This window comes from Argentina anserina, chromosome 6 (assembly GCF_933775445.1).
Source record: "Argentina anserina chromosome 6, drPotAnse1.1, whole genome shotgun sequence".
Taxonomy (NCBI): Eukaryota; Viridiplantae; Streptophyta; class Magnoliopsida; order Rosales; family Rosaceae; genus Argentina; species Argentina anserina.
The window spans coordinates 640,760-658,720 of record NC_065877.1 but is presented as its reverse complement, the minus strand read 5'-3'; the positions used below and the strand labels follow the sequence as shown (position 1 = coordinate 658,720).

At 37.3% G+C, this 17,961-nt stretch overlaps 3 protein-coding genes across 3 annotated transcripts; 2 read left to right on the top strand and 1 right to left on the bottom strand.

The window, feature by feature from the left end:
• Positions 1-134: 134 nt before the first annotated feature.
• LOC126800405 (rust resistance kinase Lr10-like) lies at positions 135-1,283 on the bottom strand. Its single transcript, XM_050527774.1, has one exon. The coding sequence runs from the start codon at positions 1,245-1,247 to the stop codon at positions 135-137; it is 1,113 nt and encodes a 370-aa protein (XP_050383731.1). The 5' UTR covers positions 1,248-1,283.
• Positions 1,284-6,014: 4,731 nt separating this feature from the next.
• Positions 6,015-8,277, top strand: LOC126800401 (rust resistance kinase Lr10-like). The gene is made up of 2 exons (XM_050527769.1): positions 6,015-6,969; positions 7,054-8,277. Exons 1-2 carry the CDS (start codon positions 6,015-6,017, stop codon positions 8,184-8,186), a joined length of 2,088 nt encoding a protein of 695 aa, XP_050383726.1. The 3' UTR covers positions 8,187-8,277.
• Positions 8,278-8,830: 553 nt separating this feature from the next.
• On the top strand, positions 8,831-16,071 carry LOC126800390 (ammonium transporter 1 member 2-like). Its single transcript, XM_050527756.1, has 11 exons — positions 8,831-9,049; positions 9,164-9,223; positions 9,313-9,360; positions 10,078-10,210; positions 10,292-10,368; positions 10,526-10,624; positions 10,750-10,820; positions 10,917-11,007; positions 11,087-11,196; positions 12,739-12,797; positions 13,980-16,071. The coding sequence occupies exons 1-11, from the start codon at positions 8,831-8,833 to the stop codon at positions 15,602-15,604; spliced, it is 2,592 nt and encodes an 863-aa protein (XP_050383713.1). The 3' UTR covers positions 15,605-16,071.
• Positions 16,072-17,961: the final 1,890 nt, after the last annotated feature.

The window sequence follows — 17,961 nt, the reverse complement described above, 5'->3', positions numbered from 1 at the left end:
TGCAGATTTAATCAACTGGTACTTTGAAATCTAAATATAGGGTCACAATAAGAACAACATCTATTACAAATACTTGTTTTTTGAACATATATGGAGATTACAAGAGTATTAAAGCACTGTTTTTTCTCACACAGTCACACTATGGAAGTCGATTCTGTAGAACCGTCTGGTAGGATAGATATCTCTTCAATGTCGACTGTCTCACCACTGTCGTCAGGTACATCCTCCGTTGGCATCTGTTGGGGACAAAAGAAAGGTTTAGGAGCCATTTGCAGGACTTGATCTTCACCTTCAAGCATCTCTAAAACCTTTGTCATAGAAGGGCGGTCCGCAGGCATCAGTTGTATGCACCACAAAGCAACCATGATCATCTTCTTGGCTATTTTCTTATCATTGTCACATGCCTCCTCAATCTCAAGGCTCAATCCCTTTTCTAGTTGCTCATAAATCCATGAAGGGAAGTATATTTGGCTTGAATTTTGTACGTATGCATTTAGGTTCTTCCTCCTCCCTGACATTTCCATTAACAACATTCCAAAGCTATAAACATCAGCTTTGTTTGAAACACCTCCTATACTTCTGTAGAACATTTCAGGAGCTATATACCCCATTGTACCTCTTACAGCAGTAACAGAAACTGTGTTACGGTCTCTTGGGTAGAATCTTGCAAGCCCGAAGTCTGAAATTTTGGCATTAAAGGTTTCATCAAGAAGAATGTTGTGGGGCTTGATATCGAAATGAAGAATTTGGATATCACAACCTTGGTGTAGATACTCGATAGCGCGAGCCACCCCCAGAGCTATCTGAAGCATTCTCTCCCAACTTAGAGCAGGATTGCTTTCTTGATCTTGAAAGATATGTTTTTCCAGGGATCCATTAGGCATGAAGTCATAAACAAGAGCTCGTTTTGATCCCACAGAACAGAATCCAATTAGTTGCACCACATTGACATGATGGATCCTTCCGATTGTACCAATTTCATTGATGAAATCTTGTCCATTGCCTTTGGAACCACTCAACATCTTTACTGCAACTGAATGACCATTTGACAGCTCTCCTTTGTAGACAGAACCAAAGCCTCCTTGTCCAAGTTTATCTTTGAAATCATTCGTCATCTTCTTAATATCCCAATAAGAATACCTGCGTGGCACAAGATTCTTGTATGCATCCAAGAATTCCTGAACTGCCTCATCCTTCTTGTTCCAGTAGCCACCCTGACCGACTTTCTGTCTAAAATCAAGTGTCATAGTCTTAATGTCCGAGTATGCAAACCTTCTTAAGGTTTTATATTTGAAGTCAAGGACCATCTTCTTAATATCTGAGTAGGAACAGTTTCTTATCCTTTTCCAAAGTTCTCTGACTTTATTTTTGCAAGAAATTACCATCTTCTTGACATCTGAGTATGTATACCGTCTTTGCATACGTTTCTTGCATTCATTGAAGAACTTTTCAGCTACATCTTCCTTTAGGAATTTTTTCCAGTACCGTTTATAGCTCCAGACAACTAGTAAAACAGCAAAGCCGAGAATCATTCGAGCCATCAGACTCCATCCTGCCAGAAGAATACAGTAAGGTATAAATCGTTACCCCTATCATCGAACTATTAATTTACTTTTATGGATTGCTTGTCCCAAAACCACACTTACTTGAACATCAGACTCAGCTACTCGAACGCATGTCAGAGAACTAATTATGCCTAGATGGTGAAACCATTTCATTTTTTGCCTAAATGACTAATTGCATAATTATAGTTGTATGTGGACAGACGATTTAGATTATCTTGACATGAACGTATCCACATTGTGCTAGGGATGATAACCAGGAGTATGGGTCAAGCTAGTATTCCAATTATCATCTTTCCATAAAAGCATGTATATAATTGTTGAAGAGTACTTACCAGTAACCTCAGCAATTTTTTTGAGACCTGTAGAGTATAGAGTGAGGCAATAGGGGGAAAATTAGAGAAAACCCAAAAATTGAAGACCCCTTTTAAGATAAACCCACACCTTTAATTTACACCAAATTCATATTTTAAACCTTCCATATAGATTATGTTTGTAATTAATATTTTTACCAAGTCTAGTTTGCCCTTTAGGATAAAACTTAGCATCTATTCATTTGAATTTGAAATTTTTAACTGAACATAAATCTTATTAACTCTATTTCAATCAATTCCATCCATTAATTTATCTTAATTTAGTGACTTGAGCATATAGATATACTCATTACAAAACTATTCTATAAATTAAGTTTGTAGTTCTTGTTCTCTTTAGTAGGTATATTCTTTCCAATACTGTCTCATAAGAAAAATTGAGAGAATTTGATATGAAGACGAAGATATATGCTTTGAAGAAATGATGAGGGAAACTGTGCATATTGGTACTTTTCCCCATTTCTCCGAGTGATAGTTGAGAAAATATTGTGAATGATACAAGACAGGTCTTGGATTCCACGAACATGTTTATACTTTGTGTCATATCATAAGGTACATATTTTGTTCTTAGATTATTTTGTCTAATAGTTATATATATATATATATATATTGTCATCTTTTAAACAAATTTCTAGTTTAGAACACTAATAAATCACACAACTATGCGAGGTATCTAAACCAATATACCCACCCAAAAGAATAGAGTTACCTTTTGAATATATAACTTATCTATATAGTAGAAATATGTAACTTATCTATATAGTAAAAATAAATAACTTACTAAATTAATATAGTAAAACATAACATACCTATATGGATGACAAAAGTCTTTTACGAAGTTGAAACACCTTACTGTCAGATATAACTTACCTATATAGTATGACTAATTAAATAACTTTTCTATATAGTATGACTAATTAAATAATATACATATATGGTAGAATTAAATAACTTACCTATGTAGTTGCACTAATTAAATAATATACCTATATGATTGAAATATTTTTAAACACAAAAAAATGTATAAAAGAAACAACTTATTTAACTTTGGTTTCCAAATCAAGATTGTATGACTTTTGCACATTTAATAATGACATTAAGGCTACAAATTACAAATTTGTGATTAAAATAAATATTAATGTAATAAGCTTAATTTATGAAATAGATGAAGTTAATTATTAGTAAATTAGGTAAGTTACAAATTTAACTTCAATGACAACTTTTGTAATATTGAGAGAATAAATGTTTTATTGTTAATCCTACATAGCAACTTTTAGGTGTAAATTGAAATGAAAAAAAAAGATGGATTTAATGGAAAATCTCTTTTAAAAATGGGCAAACGTCTGTTTAGTCCCTGTACTTTTGGTCGGACATTCATTTAGTCCATGAAGTTTCAATATCATCTATATAGTCTTCGAACTTACAACTTTTAATCTAGATAGTCTACTCCATCAATTCCTCTATTAAAATAATGAGGTGACCATTAAAGATCCTCCAAAAGTGTATTTACTAAAATGTCCTTATATCAATGATTTCTTTTTATTTTCTTTAGTATTTTTCTTTTTTATTGTTTTCAATATATTTTTAAGAGATATGAATGCCCTTACTTGACAAAGTCATTTCCATTGTTTCCTTGTGTCTTCATATAAATTTAACTTAAGGTAAAAATCATAAATTTATTATATAATTGAAGAAATTAGAAAACGTTTGCCCTAGGAGTATTTTTCTAATATTTTCTTTAATTATCTAATAAATTTATGATTTTCACCTTATGTTTCTTTGTGTCTTCATATAAATTTAACTTAAGGTGAAAATCATAAATTTATTATATAATTGAAGAAAATATTAGAAAACGTTTGCCCTAGTAGTATTTTTCTAATATTTTCTTCAATTATCTAATAAATTTATGATTTTCACCTTAAGTTAAATTTATGATTTTCACCTTAAGTTAAATTTATATGACGACACAAAGAAACAATGGAAATGACTTTGTCAAGTAAAGACATTCATATCTCTTAAAAATATATTGAAAACAATAAAATAGAAATACTAAAGAAAATAAAAAGAAAACATTGATATAAGGATATTTAACGGTCACCTCATCATTTTAACAGATGAATTGACAGAGTTGACTATTTAGATTAAAAGTTACAAGTTCGAGGACTATATAGATGATATTGAAACTTCAGGGACTAAATGAATGACCGATCAAAAGTACATGGACTAACCAGACGTTTGCCCTTTTAAAATTGGGTTTATATTGAATTGACCCGGCAATAAGTGATTTAGGTTCAAGTATGTTAGTGAATAGCTACAGCTAAGGCCAAAACATGAGGAAATCAAAAGTAAATATGAAACATGAATGTAATAAAAGGGGTGACAGTCAAACTTACTGTGTATCACGTACTGACGAAAACCTGCAAAATGCAATAGTCTAGTTTTAGTAAAATGAGTAGTAAAATTCCTAAAATTAATAACAACACAAATTCAACCGCTCAAAACCAATGAAAAAGTTTGATGTTTCAAACTGATTAAATCCGCATAAAAGAAAAGGAAAAAAGAGAGTAAAATCTGTTAAAGAATATACTCACAATATAGGGACTGGGTTCTTGTGTAGCAGTAAGCATAGCTGACAAAAGTCTGCCAATCAAGCTCAAATCCCTTTTGAATGACAGAAAATGAAGGCACACCATTCAAATTATATGCTGCCAATGTCATCCCAGTAATATTACAAGAATGAAGGTCACCGACTCCGTCTTCCAGCAAGATATAAGAATATGTAGCTGACAAGGATGGGCTAGTATTACTGCAATTGATTCTTACGTACTCTGGAGAGTCGACTTGTGACGGGCAATCAAGGAAGACTACAGGGTAATTATCATCTCTCAAGCCGTAATTATCATCTCCCTGCATGTAATCATTTTCGCCAACATTTCTACTTGTTAGATGGTGGAGGGGCCTTAAGGGGCAGGCATCGCCTAGCAGACCAGGATCCACAACGCAGATTGTACGTACTGTATAATCAATAGTCTGGACATAATATGAGTCGTTGAAAAGCTTTAAGACAGTGCGATTCTGCTCACATGAAAGTTCAGCCGGATGGCTGAGGCAATTAGGATCATCAGTGCCATTAATTTTCATGCGAAAAGGGTACTGAATATCGTGCAGATGCCCACAAGAAGCAGGCTTACACGGTTTTACTCCCATGGCATCATCATGAAAAATAAGAAAGCCAATAATAGCTGTAACAAAGCATGTTAACCACATTCTTCACGGCAGCTGGATTATGAGAACTAAGGTAGTAGCTAGGGAATCAAGGAGGAAGATAATGGAATTGAAGAGAACTGATCAGTAAGAAGGTTTTAGGCTTGGAATCTGCAAAGGCATTCCATACTGAATGATTTCATGTATATCGACTAGTATCGTAGTATGACAAGAAACATATAGAAAAAGCCATTGGCATCCCATTTGAAAAATCTTCTGTCAATTTTCTAAAACTAAAGCCAATTCAAGGTAGGATCCACATGGCCGTCAGGTCAAGCGCACATTTCAGACGCAATGGGAGCAAATTATTATTAATGACCATAATGCGTTGATTCACCAAGTGAAGTGATAAGTACATACTTGACTAGTAGTCGTAATTCGACTCAATCAATTTGATTTAAACAGTAAAGAATGATGGTCTACAAACATTTAGATCGATGCAATTATTTTTGCATCTGGCTAGTACTTACCTAGTGAGTTGTGACTGCTGGAAATGTCAATATCTTCCAAGGAAAATGCATTAAGTTTTCTACAATTGGACCATAAACGATCGAAGACTGAAAAAAGTATTCCAGAAATTAAGAAACGATCGAAGTCAACAAATTAAGCAAGTGATAAGGAACAACTTGACGGTAGTTAAAATTGAGTGGATTATAGCCTCGTCCATTTGAAATTTCGACCCCATATGAAATTCATATGCAAGTTAATTAGTCTATGAATATATGGACTAATGAGTCGATTATTGATTATATATACAAAGCAGAAAGACATCGGATGTATGATACACTAATAGATTGATTCCTCAAGAGAAACAAAGATGGATATCCTGTTGCTTCTGTGTGCCTTGCTTGTTCTTGTACCAAATAACAAAGCAAGCTATCATCATGTTCAGCAGCCCTGCCCGAAATCAAGGTGTAGCCATGAAGGTCCCCTGATCCAGTTTCCATTCCGTTTAAAGGGTGATCCCCCCCACTGTGGAAATCCAAAGTTTGAGGTTTCTTGCGGCAGAAGCAACAATACAAATGTGACAATGATTCAGCTCTCCTCATCTTCAGGACTGTTTCCCATCAACAAAATCGATTACAATAATAAATATTTTGGTGTCTATGATGGAGATGGTTGCATGGCGAATCGCCTTCTTAATTTTACAGTTTTTACTAAATCCAGATTGCTCTTTCATCCATCTTCCCACTCTATCAGTTTGCGTTCTAGCATTTGCAATGACAATTACGGTCCTGTGCAATCTCCCTATTCAGCTCAACATCCAAATTCAGATTACGCGCAACCTCCCTACCCAGATTCTGCCCAATCTCCCTACTCAGATTCCCCTCAATCTCCTTATCCAGAGTCAGTTCAATTTTATAAAAATTTTGCATTATTAAATTGTTCTACCACACTAAATGTGAGCAGGAGGACAGACTACTACATGCCCATCAGATGTCTCAGTGTCCCAGGGCACCATCAAGTTCTTGCAGTTGAACTGTGGAGTTCTATAGATAACTTGGCAAACTTGCCGTTATCAACCTGCACTACGTTGAAAAAGAATTTCTATCTTCCACTGAAAGTGGTCGATGGCAGTTTCTACTGTGCACCCGACAATGTTCTATTAATCCAGTGGAAACCATGGGTTCATTTCCCGGAATGTCGAAACTGCATAGGACGGTGCGATATGGATTACAAGAGCAATACAATCGCGTGCTATCCCTATCCGAATGCACATGCTAAAGATCCTGCATATTACCATCCTAATAATCAAGAACATATGCCAAAGGGTATGCTGTAATATTCGATCACGAAATTTCATTAAGTTATTTAATATACATGTTTTCTGACATTTCTCCTTGTCAATAATTCAGGCCATGACTCAACAAGAACAACTAGATCAATTATCATAGCACTGATATCAGCTAGTTCTGTTCTCATATCAGCAATTGCGTTGGTAGCCATCTGGTATTACCTGAAGAAATCAGATAGGGTGGAGGAAAAGGAAAATCAGATCAAGATTGAAAAGTTCCTAGATGATCACAAATCCCATGTACCATCGAGATACTCTTATGCTGATATAAAGAAGATGACCAATGGATTCAGGAAGAAGTTAGGTGGAGGAGGTTTTGGAAGTGTTTATAGTGGAAAGCTTCCGAGTAATGGAGTTCCGGTAGCCATAAAAGTCCTCAAGGATTCTAAAGGAAATGGAGATGATTTTGTGAATGAAGTGGGAACCATTGGTAGAATTCACCATGTAAACGTGGTTCGCCTACTTGGGTTTTCTGCTGAAGGAGGCAAGCGTGCTCTTATTTATGAACATATGCCAAACAGCTCTCTGGAGAAGTTTATCACATCTAAAGATCAATCTAGGGATACCAATTCTTCATTTGATTGGATGAAACTTCGCAACATTATCACAGGTATAGCGAAGGGAATCGAGTATCTACACCAAGGATGCGACCAGAGGATCCTCCACTTTGATATCAAGCCTCATAATATCTTGCTAGACCATGACTTCAATCCGAAGATCTCCGATTTTGGTCTGGCCAAACTCTGTTCCAAGGAAGACAGTCTTGTATCTATGACTGCTGCTAGAGGCACCATAGGCTACATAGCACCTGAAGTGTTTAATGGAAACTTTGGAACCGTCTCCCACAAATCAGATGTGTACAGTTTCGGGATGCTAGTGCTTGAAGTTATTGGAGCTAGGAAGGAATCGGTTCTTACATCAGCCAACAGTGAGGTGTATTTTCCTGAATTGATTTATAAGTCTCTAATGCAAGGAGAAGAGTTGGACTTGGAGCTAGGTGATGATGGAGATGCTGAAATTGCTAAGCGACTAGCAATTATTGCACTTTGGTGTATTCAGTGGTACCCAGTGAACCGACCTTCCATGAAAGGAGTTGTGAGAATGCTTGAAGGAGCATCTGAAAGCTTAATCATGCCGCCCAATCCGTTCGCTTCCACTAGTCAATCGGATGCAACAATAGCACTTCCAACTTAATTTCCCCCACACTGTAGAGCAGTTCATTTATGTAATCTTATTCTACATTTCTGTAACACCAATAAAGATACACCTACTAATGCAAATGGCCAGTATATTGAATTATTGATGCATCAGATCAAAATATCGGTTGCAAGAACCCAAGTTAAACTCACTATGCATGCAAACGAAAATCCACTGAAACCATTTTGAGGTATGTGAGTTCAGATTAAGGGCTTAGCTAACCACTCTTCCTAGCAATCTAAAAAGTCAATCAATCCAGAAGAACTATACTTTAACATGTTACATACATGAACTTTGAATTCCAAGAGGCAAACTCGACCCGATTAACATTAAATTCCAATGACAATGAGTGATCTATTAGAAAGAAAATCATATATTAAAGCTAATTCAATCTTCAAACTAGGAAACTTGGACTTACCAGAGGACTGAGAGAAGTCTGAGAATCAGAGAAGATATAAGACTGATTTAGTTAGTTTTAGCCCTAATTACATTTTAATTTTTATATTTAAAGGGTGGGCTTCTGTCAGTCTGGGCCCACGTCCGCCTGGCCCGTTTAGGCCCAATTTGGCCCCCGCCAAAAGAAAGAAAATAACTAACTTTCCAAAACTACCCAGACATTTTGCAGCCACTGGCAACTGAAAATGGCTTCTCTTCTTCTCTCCCTCCAACCTCCGACCAATCTCACTTCCTCCACTACCCTCCTCTTTCTCCGAAATCCCCACCGCATCCCCACTTCAACAACCTCCCTTAAACCCAAAACCCTCACATTCAAACCCTTCACCACTTGCTTCTCCCTCGCCGAATCCGACTCCCCCAAATCTTTACGACCCGAAACCCGACTCGTCCTCCAAGACGTCGCTGTAATCATATCCCCCAATGCCCATCAGACTTGTTTACTTGAGTTTTGATTCTGAACATTTTTTTAATGTTTTGATTTTGTCATTGATTTTGGATTTGGGTCGTGTGTTTTGCAGGACAGCTTTGATCTTCCTCCGGACTACTTTGCTAAGCTGCCCAATGATCTTCGTCTCGATGTAACTAGAATGCTGTTGTGTTGAGTTGGTGTAAAGATGTGACAAGGTGTTTGATGATTTTGTTTGTCTGTTGTGGGTTATGTGTGAAGCTGAATGATGCTGCTTTTGATCTTTCGAATGGGAAGATCATCGATGAGGTTAGTTGTATGGTTGTTTTTTAAATTTTATGTAGCTCCTTATTTTTGGATTTGGTTGATGGTTTCAATTAGGGTATGAACTGTGGAGCAATATGAACATGGTTGATAGAAATGAGTGGTTACACTTTATTTTGATCCCCCAAAAATGTCCAAGTTTTCAAGTTTATACTATTTTGTTTCTTTTAATTCTCGGTTTGAATCTCTTATCTTTAGGGATTATAGTATATTTGTAGGTATTGAAGAACCAGTATGCTGGAAACTCTTACTCTAGAAGCTTATATTCTTCCATTTTATTACTGCCTGTAGTAGCCTATGATGTAAAGTATGACCATTTAATGTGTGGTGCTTCATTAGATCCCTGATAGTTGTATTTCCCTGTAAGCATATCTGAAGATTAGAATACATAAAGGAGAGACCTTTACAGTGTTTTCGGCCATCTTCTCATAATTTCATGTGATTTGGGAAATCCCAAGCCAGTACGTACAGTTGTTAAGTATCCTTTTTTTGCATTCATGCTAAATCATTCAACCAGGTTTCATTGCTCAGACACCACTGTGGAAATTGTAAATTGTATCATTCATGTTTTTTATTATGTAGTTCAAAGATCTGCTGGTCCAATATGTTATTACTTTACCCTTAACCCTGGTATCTTGTCAAGCCTTGTAATCAAATGAAATACAGCCAAGTCATGGCTTTTTTTTAACATCTCTTTTACAGTATGGTCAAGAGTTGGGAGAGAAACTGTTAAATCTATCCCGTGCGTGGGAAGTAGTTGACACGTCAACTTCACACAGTTTAGCTAGCAAGCTCCCTGAATTGGAAGAATCTTTGACAAACAATGCCAAATCAGGCAATAATAGACTTATGTACTCTTGATTATTAGAAACATTTATCAGAGATTGATTCAAAGCCTGTATCTATTTTGTTGTAGCACTTGGGAAGCGTTTGGTTTCCGCTGGAAGAAGGTTCCAGTCTATGGGACAGTATGGTGAAGGTGAACTGCAAAAGGTAATTTTCAATACTTGAAATTAAGTATGTACTTTTGGTCAGATTTATGTGGAATTGGGGTCTGGGGATCCCAATATATTCACCTCGGTTGTATTTCAGAAATCTATGTATGTAATCAAGTTTTATGTATCTCTTGGACTCTATTCAACCACTGTAGATTGCAAAAACAATGACTACAGCCGGAAAGCTTCTATCTGCAACTTCAATATCCACTGCAACTAATGAAGAACCAAAGAATGAAAGCAGGATGCTGAAGGTAGACAACGCACTTCACTTGTTGGATAGAGAGGATCTTTTATCTGTGCATTATATGGTAACGATTCAGTTACACTATATATGCAGTATACATAAAGTGATCGATATTGTCGTTTCCTACTCCAGTTTGGAGAACTTCAGCTTGAGCTTACATCAGAAAAAGCCACCATTGGTGCTATTATCAGCTTTGCCTTCGGGTAAGTATATAGGCAAATTTCAATTTTTTCTAGTTTCTAATGTAACCATGAGGTAAGTTTGACACTTTTCTTCTCTTTTCTTCTCAATGAAATTAGGATTCTTTCATGGCAATTAGCTCAAGGCGTCCAAAACATCCCAGAGAACTCATTGCAGTATGCAAATGACAATGCTTTGCTGCTGGCTAAGGTGCTCTGATAGTACTTGTAGTCTTTTATCCTATATAAACCCCATACTGCTGCTAAAGTTTGATAAATTCTGATCGCAATCTTTGAGGGGAGCTCTTCTTGCAGCTTGCTATTCCTCAGCAGTATTGTGTGCTTTTACTACCTTCGGACTTATCTTACTTGGAAGGCAACTAAAGTCACCAGAAGAAAAGTGATCTTCTTGGTTGTGTTTGCCTTAACCTTTCGCCCATTTTCTAGTATCTGTAAATGCAAGAGTCAATCCATGTACATCGGAAAATCCTTGGACAGAATATAGCCAAATAATGATCTCAAGCAGTGTATACTGTATAAGCTCGACGGCAATATAACTCTATCATGTCATCGCTGAGTGTACTGCATCACCAGAGAAACTCAGTATTGGTCTATACTCTCTACAGCCCCATGTAAATGAACATCGTTTGTGCTAAGGTTCAATAGTAAGCACCATGTAATGAATGATTAACACGTTTATAAGGTTCAATATATATGAAGCATTTTAATTGGTAAGCCTTGTGGCGTGGGTTTGTAACTAAGCAGAGCATTAAAGTGATTGATTGCATGAGGCACACCCGATGCCTGCACAAGAAACTTTGGTTTACAGTCTGTTTAAAGCTTAAGATATATGTAGGAACTTGGTAATTAATCTAAAGTTTGTGTAATGTCTTATGGTATAAATACATGCAATTCCTTTTTTATTAGGCCATGCAAATGATCTGAATGAGCTCACAAACACCATCAGCTTCATTGTTGCTAGATTCCAATCCCAAGTGTAGAGATGGGGTTAACACGCCCAAGTTCGATAAAAATCATTCTCCGATCTCGCAAAGGCATGAAAGAGTTGGCTCTGATTTAGTTTTGAAACTGGGGTTCTCTATGAACTGGGATGAAACGAGACCTTCTGTTTGGATGGATTAAGTTTACCTTGCAGCGTAGACGATATACATTGAACTATTGAAGACAATCACATAAAGCATTAGGGTTTGACTTGTTTATATGTGTATCAGCAAATGAAACTACAAGATAGTTTATGTTTTCTAGCGAGCGTAATTATTGATTCTTGTTAGGTTATAAAATGTTGCAGGGGGACAAGAATCTAAAGTTATAAAGTTTCATATAAGGAAACAGCTTCTTCATATTGATTTTAGCTAACTGACCATACAAAACACAGATCTATAAGCAATAAACAAATTGAAATAACAGAAATATACTGAATAATGAACCCACAATTTGTATCATTTACAAACTAGCTAGAATATTCTTGTGGCACTGGTGATGATTCATCAACTTGGTTAGCTTATTAAATCCAGATTCAGATCATTTGAGCCAACATCTTAAGCTAGCTAGTTGGTTAATTATTCTTGCAAGTTGGCTTTAAGAGATAAATAAATGAATGGTTATGTAATTACAACTATGACAAACTAACGACAGGGAGATTGAGACTTTTTTCTAATAGCTTATTTCACTATGACAAACTGCCTGAAGGTTAGAGTCAACTCCCTTCGAAGATGTAAAGTAAAAGTGTTCTACCACCACAATTAATAAGAGTATTATTATCAGTAAAGCTTTTAAAAAGGGGCAGAAGAAAAATTAAACAGATCTAGGCTCCACTTCTCATATTTATATAAATGTAACAATGTTAGCACGTAGCAGGCTAGCGTTCTTAATTTAAGTTCTCAAAGTCTAAGCTTCATTAGTCATAATCGTGTATTATTAGTTTTGAGGTCACCATTTTGGAGCCTTGTTATGGATTTTGCAATGTTATTAGTCCTTACGGTTTGCTATTAATGTCACTAGCTTCTTATGTTCTAAAACGAATATGCTAGCTTTTCCAAGGCATACAAGTCTGATAGTTTTGGATACTACTAGAGCATACATACATATGACGAATTAGAGGCTCTGACAAAATTAATCATTTACGCAAGTCGATCGTTACAACAAATTAATGAAAATGGTGAAACACATGAACAAAATCGTATAGTTCTATATGAACTGATGATCAAAATTATAGTTTTTGCTTTTAATTGAATATTACAACCATGCATGCTAGTATTAATCATTACCTAACAATCACGTAAGGATTGAAGGACTTTTTATAACCGAGGCTAGGGGAAACAAATTCCGAAGACTTTTACGATAGAAGCAATAAAACAATAAATCGATCATTCAAGTTTTCAATATATTATGCATGACGTCATGAAAAGGACTCTACAAATTAGATGTATGGAATTTGAAAACAATTGGAATAGGTAATTTGTCGACGACATACCAAATTACCAAATATTTCATTCTATATCACATGCATGCCAAATTATCTCAAACCTGTTTTCAGTGCGGAGTGTGTATAGTAGTTAACATCATCTCAGTGTGGTTCAAAAAAAAGTGCAGACACTTCTTTTGGATTGGCATCAATGGCATGCAATGAAGAAAGAAAGAAAGAAAATGGAAAACTCACACATGATCCCCATGCACATAAAATGGTATGATAAGTAATGCGATTCAATAGGTGCCCGAATTTAGACAAGTTCTTACTTCTCTAACCCGCTTACTTGCAATGACGCTGCTGGATATCGATTTCGAGTACATAACATGCTTTAGACTTCAGATCGCCATATAATTTTCCCACATGTGCTCAGCCATATATCTAATCAAAGTAGCCTTGAAACGAATTCTGAATCACTAATCTTGCTATGTCATGCATGTAGACGAATCCATATTTTTTTCTATGGCTCTGACATATCAACCGTAAAAAATATGTTATATTTATTGGCACAACTCTATTATTATTCCAATAATGCATGTACTCCTTCCTATTTTCTGTTCTTTTTTATGTCTACTAGAATTTCTTTGATTTGTTTTCTCACCATGGTCATTTTCATTTCATCTGGACCACACTGTTTTTTTAATGTTTTCTTCTCATATTTTAGCTTGATTCCCCAAAACCACACTTGCCATGAGTTGCTGGCTTATATCACTGCATCACTCACCACCACTCCCTTCCCTCTATAAAAACAGCACAATCTGTACTCTACTTCACACATGTAAATAGATCGACATTACACACAAAGATGGCGAGCCCTCTCAGCTGCTCAGCCTCCGACCTAACCCCCCTCCTCGGCTCCGCCCCTGGCAACCTCAACACCACCCTCCTCGCCGACTTCCTCTGCTCCCGCTTCACAGCCATCTCCACTAAGTTTACCGAAACCACCTATGCCGTGGACAACACGTATCTTCTCTTCTCTGCCTACCTCGTCTTCGCTATGCAGCTCGGTTTCGCCATGCTCTGCGCCGGCTCCGTCCGCGCCAAAAACACCATGAACATCATGCTCACCAACGTCCTCGACGCCGCTGCCGGGGGCCTCTCCTACTACCTCTTCGGCTTTGCCTTCGCCTTTGGAGCCCCCTCCAACGGCTTCATCGGCCGTCACTTCTTCGGCCTCAACGACTACCCCTCTGTGACCGGAGACTACAGCTATTTCCTCTACCAATGGGCCTTCGCCATAGCTGCCGCCGGAATCACCAGCGGTTCAATCGCCGAGAGAACTCAATTTGTGGCGTACCTCATCTACTCTTCATTTCTCACCGGCTTTGTTTACCCAGTAGTTTCTCATTGGTTCTGGTCAGCGGACGGATGGGCTAGTCCTATTCGCCCTGATAATCTACTCTTTGGCTCCGGAGCCATCGACTTTGCCGGATCCGGCGTCGTCCATATGGTCGGTGGAATAGCCGGTTTATGGGGTGCCCTAATTGAAGGACCCAGAATTGGAAGATTCGACAGGGCCGGCCGGTCCGTAGCGTTACGTGGACACAACGCTTCCCTAGTTGTTCTCGGCACGTTCTTGCTTTGGTTCGGCTGGTACGGATTCAACCCCGGCTCTTTTCTCACCATCGTTAAGGCGTACGGCGACGGCGGCAGTTACTACGGGCAGTGGAGCGCCATCGGGAGGACAGCTGTCACTACCACCTTGGCGGGATGCACAGCCGCGCTAACCACCTTGTTCGGAAAGCGCTTATTGGTTGGACACTGGAATGTTTTAGATGTCTGCAACGGTCTGTTAGGTGGCTTTGCTGCGATCACCTCCGGTTGCTCGGTGGTGGAGCCCTGGGCGGCGATCGTGTGCGGATTTGTTGCTGCATGGGTTCTAATCTGTTGCAATAAGCTCGCAGAGAAGGTGAAGTACGACGATCCTTTAGAGGCGGCGCAGCTGCATGGAGGGTGCGGCGCATGGGGGTTGATATTTACGGGTTTGTTCGCGACGAAGAGATATGTGAACGAGGTGTACCCGGGAAGGCCGGGGAGACCTTACGGACTGTTCATGGGTGGTGGAGGGAAGCTGCTGGCGGCGCAAGTGGTGCAGATACTAGTGGTCATGGGGTGGGTGACGGTGACTATGGGGCCGCTGTTTTACGGGCTTCATAAGCTGAAGCTGCTGCGGGTCTCCGACGAGGATGAGACGGCGGGGATGGATTTGACCAGGCATGGAGGGTTTGCTTATGTGTACAATGATGAGGACGAGGCAAGTAAACCAGGGTTTATGATGAGGAGGGTGGAGCCCACGGATGATTCCAGTCCTGTCCCTTAGTGGTTTTGTTTCACTATTTCTGTGGTGGTTCTATTTTTGAGTTGAATCTCTTTTCGTAGAATGGTTGGATGTTCGAGCAAGATTTAAAAAAGAAAAGAACAAGGAACAATGTGTATGGATGACACTCTTTGTACTCCATACAATGGTTCGTATATGTATACTTTCTAGTAGATACACTATGCTCTTTCATGTTCCATTTGGAGAGCCTTGATATGTTATATTAGCTGCATAAGGTCTACTTCATATTGATGATATGGATACAGTTAGAGGGGAAATAAGAAGACTTTGGACACTATAAGCAACCTTTGGGATTTCCTATATTGTTGCAGATATAGGCAACATCTATCAGCTAGGTTATTGAGGCACAAGTATTAGGTAGGCTTCATTGAGATCAACGTTTAATTCTTCTAGACTTATGCATATGTGTTTGAAGTTATTATATATTATAATAATAATAATTGGTACTAGATCTGCAGGCTTACAAGTCAACTTATATATCTACATCAGTTTTTCTAGATGCGTCACCGGCCACACTAATGGTTGCAATGAATGGCCAAAAAAATTGGCTCTTCAAAGGTTTTCTGCGACATATTTCTAGATCGAATTGCTTGATTGATTAGAGCTTATAGTATTCTTCGTTCTGGTACTCTGGTAGCTTAATCATTGGACTGGTTTTATTATTATTGTGAACACGCTAGCTTTGCTTTATTGGTACTCTTTAGCTTGTGTTTGGAAACTCAATTGGATGTAGAATAACCATTACAAAAAAAAAAAGTAAGCAAAGAGCACAAATGAATTGTGGCTCAAATGTGGGTGTTGATGGTGTGGCCTTTGCCCAAAATCCCACAAAACTCCTACAAATGTGGCATATAATAACACCAACATTTGAGCCACAATTCAGTTGTGCTATTTGCTTACTTTTTTTTTTGTACTAAACGTAAACTCAAGTGGTCGTATATCAGATTCAATATGACCATGCCAGTGACTAATACTGCTGCCCGTGCATATTGTTATTGAGGATATACATGCATTTTCTGCTCATCTCCTTACAAGGATTGATTCCCTTACATATTGTTGTAATCTTATTAGCTAGTGGGAGTTATGGTGAACAACTCCTGCAATATGTCCAATTTGAAAACTTTATCGTTTAACATCGGTGTGTAATTTATATTCGATCGAACTTGCGTACTACGACTCTCTAAAGAGTACGTATATGGAATAACACCATCCAGTCCCCGCCATAGTGTGTCCACCAATCGCTGTTATAATATTTGGTCTTTTTAGATGAATTATATTGGAGTTTCGGGTTGTACCTGTCAAATATACAATATATAATCTCATTCTTGGATTTCTTGCTTCTTGTTGCATTGACACACTTCTCATTCTAATGGCCATTAGTTGTGCATGTACGTACAGACAGTGTAGTAACTAGGGACTAGGGTGTGTATATATAAATATATATATATATATAGCTGCATGTACCTTTACGTACAAATGAGACAACAAACTATTTGTATGTTGAAAATATCGGTATCGGGAGATATATCATTTTTTTGAAAAAATAAAATATTAGATATATCGGAGATATATTGAGGATATTAGAAAAATAATATTGTTCATCTTCCGAAATTATTTATTTATTATTATTAAATTACATATAAACAAATATAATTATTAATTTTATATAGTACCCAAAAGAGGTTCTAGGTAGTCGTTTCATTGATCACATTATCTTTTACTCGTTTATCACGTAGTCGTAATTTCATATTGTAGTAGCAATATACGAGTTTTTCCAACTTTATGAGACTACGTTGTGACCATTTATTTTGGATTCCCTCAAGATCAAGGAGAGCACTAGATACTGATATGGTTTGACTTTTAAGAGTTAAGACTTGAACTTTCACTCCTCATCTCAATATCTTTTACGAAAAATTAAAAATTAGCCGATTGAATGACTACTATTCTAGTCTTATTTTTTGTATCCCTCGAGGTGATTAATTAATCAAAAACTGCAGGTCAAGAAGAGTATAAGACATCCTCAAGTTGAGTTAAATTTTTTAGATATTTCTCTAAAATATCGAAGATATATCGTAAATATTGGAGATAATTTATGTTATCAGAGAAATATCGCAGATACGGGAAAAAATAAGATATTTACCCCTAAAATATATCATTTTTAATGGAGATATCAGAGAATATATCGGAAATATCGGGGAAAATTTGTACCTTGGTTACATGCATTTACGTACAAATGATTCAAACAAAAAAGGCTAGCTAGCTGATATGAAGGCTAGGACACAGACTTATGTAGCTTGATTCCTACTAAAACCAAATTAGGTACCAAAAAACTAGAAATT

Excerpts from the sequence above, each read along its gene's own strand:
- LOC126800405 (XM_050527774.1), bottom strand. The coding sequence starts at position 1,247 with ATGACACTTGATTTTAGACAGAAAGTCGGTCAGGGTGGCTACTGGAAC.
- LOC126800401 (XM_050527769.1), top strand. The coding sequence starts at position 6,015 with ATGGATATCCTGTTGCTTCTGTGTGCCTTGCTTGTTCTTGTACCAAAT. Across the intron at positions 6,970-7,053 it reads TCAAGAACATATGCCAAAGG|GCCATGACTCAACAAGAACA; the intron begins GTATGCTGTAAT and ends TCAATAATTCAG.
- LOC126800390 (XM_050527756.1), top strand. The coding sequence starts at position 8,831 with ATGGCTTCTCTTCTTCTCTCCCTCCAACCTCCGACCAATCTCACTTCC. Across the intron at positions 9,361-10,077 it reads ATGGGAAGATCATCGATGAG|TATGGTCAAGAGTTGGGAGA; the intron begins GTTAGTTGTATG and ends TCTCTTTTACAG. Across the intron at positions 10,211-10,291 it reads GACAAACAATGCCAAATCAG|CACTTGGGAAGCGTTTGGTT; the intron begins GCAATAATAGAC and ends ATTTTGTTGTAG.